The 1,098-nt window shown below is 55.4% G+C and overlaps 1 protein-coding gene across 1 annotated transcript in view; it reads left to right on the forward strand.

The window, feature by feature from the left end:
* Window positions 1-1,098, forward strand: part of BSND (barttin CLCNK type accessory beta subunit) — a gene marked incomplete at its 3' end in the record, with an annotated part of 11,420 nt that overhangs the window by 7,209 nt on the left and 3,113 nt on the right. The window contains exon 2 of the mRNA XM_003793151.2: window positions 631-725. Within this exon, the coding sequence (XP_003793199.2) occupies window positions 631-725 (95 nt within the window). The remainder of the gene's footprint in view (window positions 1-630; window positions 726-1,098) is intronic.

Here is a 1,098-nt window from a genome sequence, read left to right on the forward strand (position 1 = left end):
TCCTCACCAGTCTCTCGGACCCCAAAGGCGGGCCCCTTCCCCCCATCCCACTGCCTCCTTTAGGCCCTGCCTCCCCGCCACCACGTGGTGCCCAGCCCCAGTGCTGGACTTGCAGACATCTTTTGATACCTGAAAGCTCTGGGACAGGGACGGGTGGGCACAACCACAACCATCTGTTTCCCCCCACTGCAGTCTCTGTGCCAGGAAACACATGTACGGAGACCTGCTTTCCACTCACCAGATATGGACGAAGTGCCTTCTAGGTGCCAGGCATGTGCTGGGCACTTGACAGAGGGAGGCCTCTGGGAGATGACAAGATACGAGGCCCCGAGGTCCCGGTTGTCTCTTTTACTCACTGCTGCCCCCTAGTGCTAGAAGAGTGCCTGCATACGGCAGGTGCTCAAATAAGTGTTTGCAGGGTGAATGAAGATCCCAGAGGTCTGTCCTTCCACCATGCTGTGCCTTAAGCTGTCCCCTCCCCTGTCCAGTAGGGAGGCCTCCATGGTGTAGCCTGTCTCCCTGGGTTTGCTGATGCCCTGGGAACAACAGCAGCCAAGGGCATGTGGAGGGCAGGGGGCAGCTGTCCTGCCTTGGTCAGCTGCACATGGCCGTCTCCACTTTGCTCTTCAGATCACCTTTGTGCCTGCTGACTCTGACTTCCAAGGCATCTTGTCCCCGAAGGCCCTGGGCCTGCTGGAGAATGGGCTTGCTACGGAAAAGAAGAGGTAGGTCCTGGGCTCTTGCAGAGGGAGCAGTAAGCCCCTTAGGTTGATCTGCCCTTGCCAAGGAGAGGCAGGGAGGGAGCAGGAGACATGGGCAGTGTCTCCTCCCCCAACCCAGGTTTCAACTCTGCCTTCCCACTTACTGAAAAGGAGCTACTAGAAATCACGGATTGTTTTGAACTCTCAGCTCTGTGAGTTAGGTGTTATTATTCCCATTTTATAGATGAGGAAACTGAGGCTCAGAGACAAGACAAAGTCTAACAGTGAATACAGGGTCTCAGTAAAACAGAAATCATACAGCAAAACATAGTGTGAAAAATACAGAGAAATGGGCGGCACCTGTGGCTCAAAGGAGTAGGGCGCCAGCCCCACATCC

Source organism: Otolemur garnettii, unplaced genomic scaffold, assembly GCF_000181295.1.
Source record: "Otolemur garnettii isolate 467f Iridium unplaced genomic scaffold, OtoGar3 scaffold00066, whole genome shotgun sequence".
Lineage (NCBI taxonomy): Eukaryota > Metazoa > Chordata > Mammalia > Primates > Galagidae > Otolemur > Otolemur garnettii.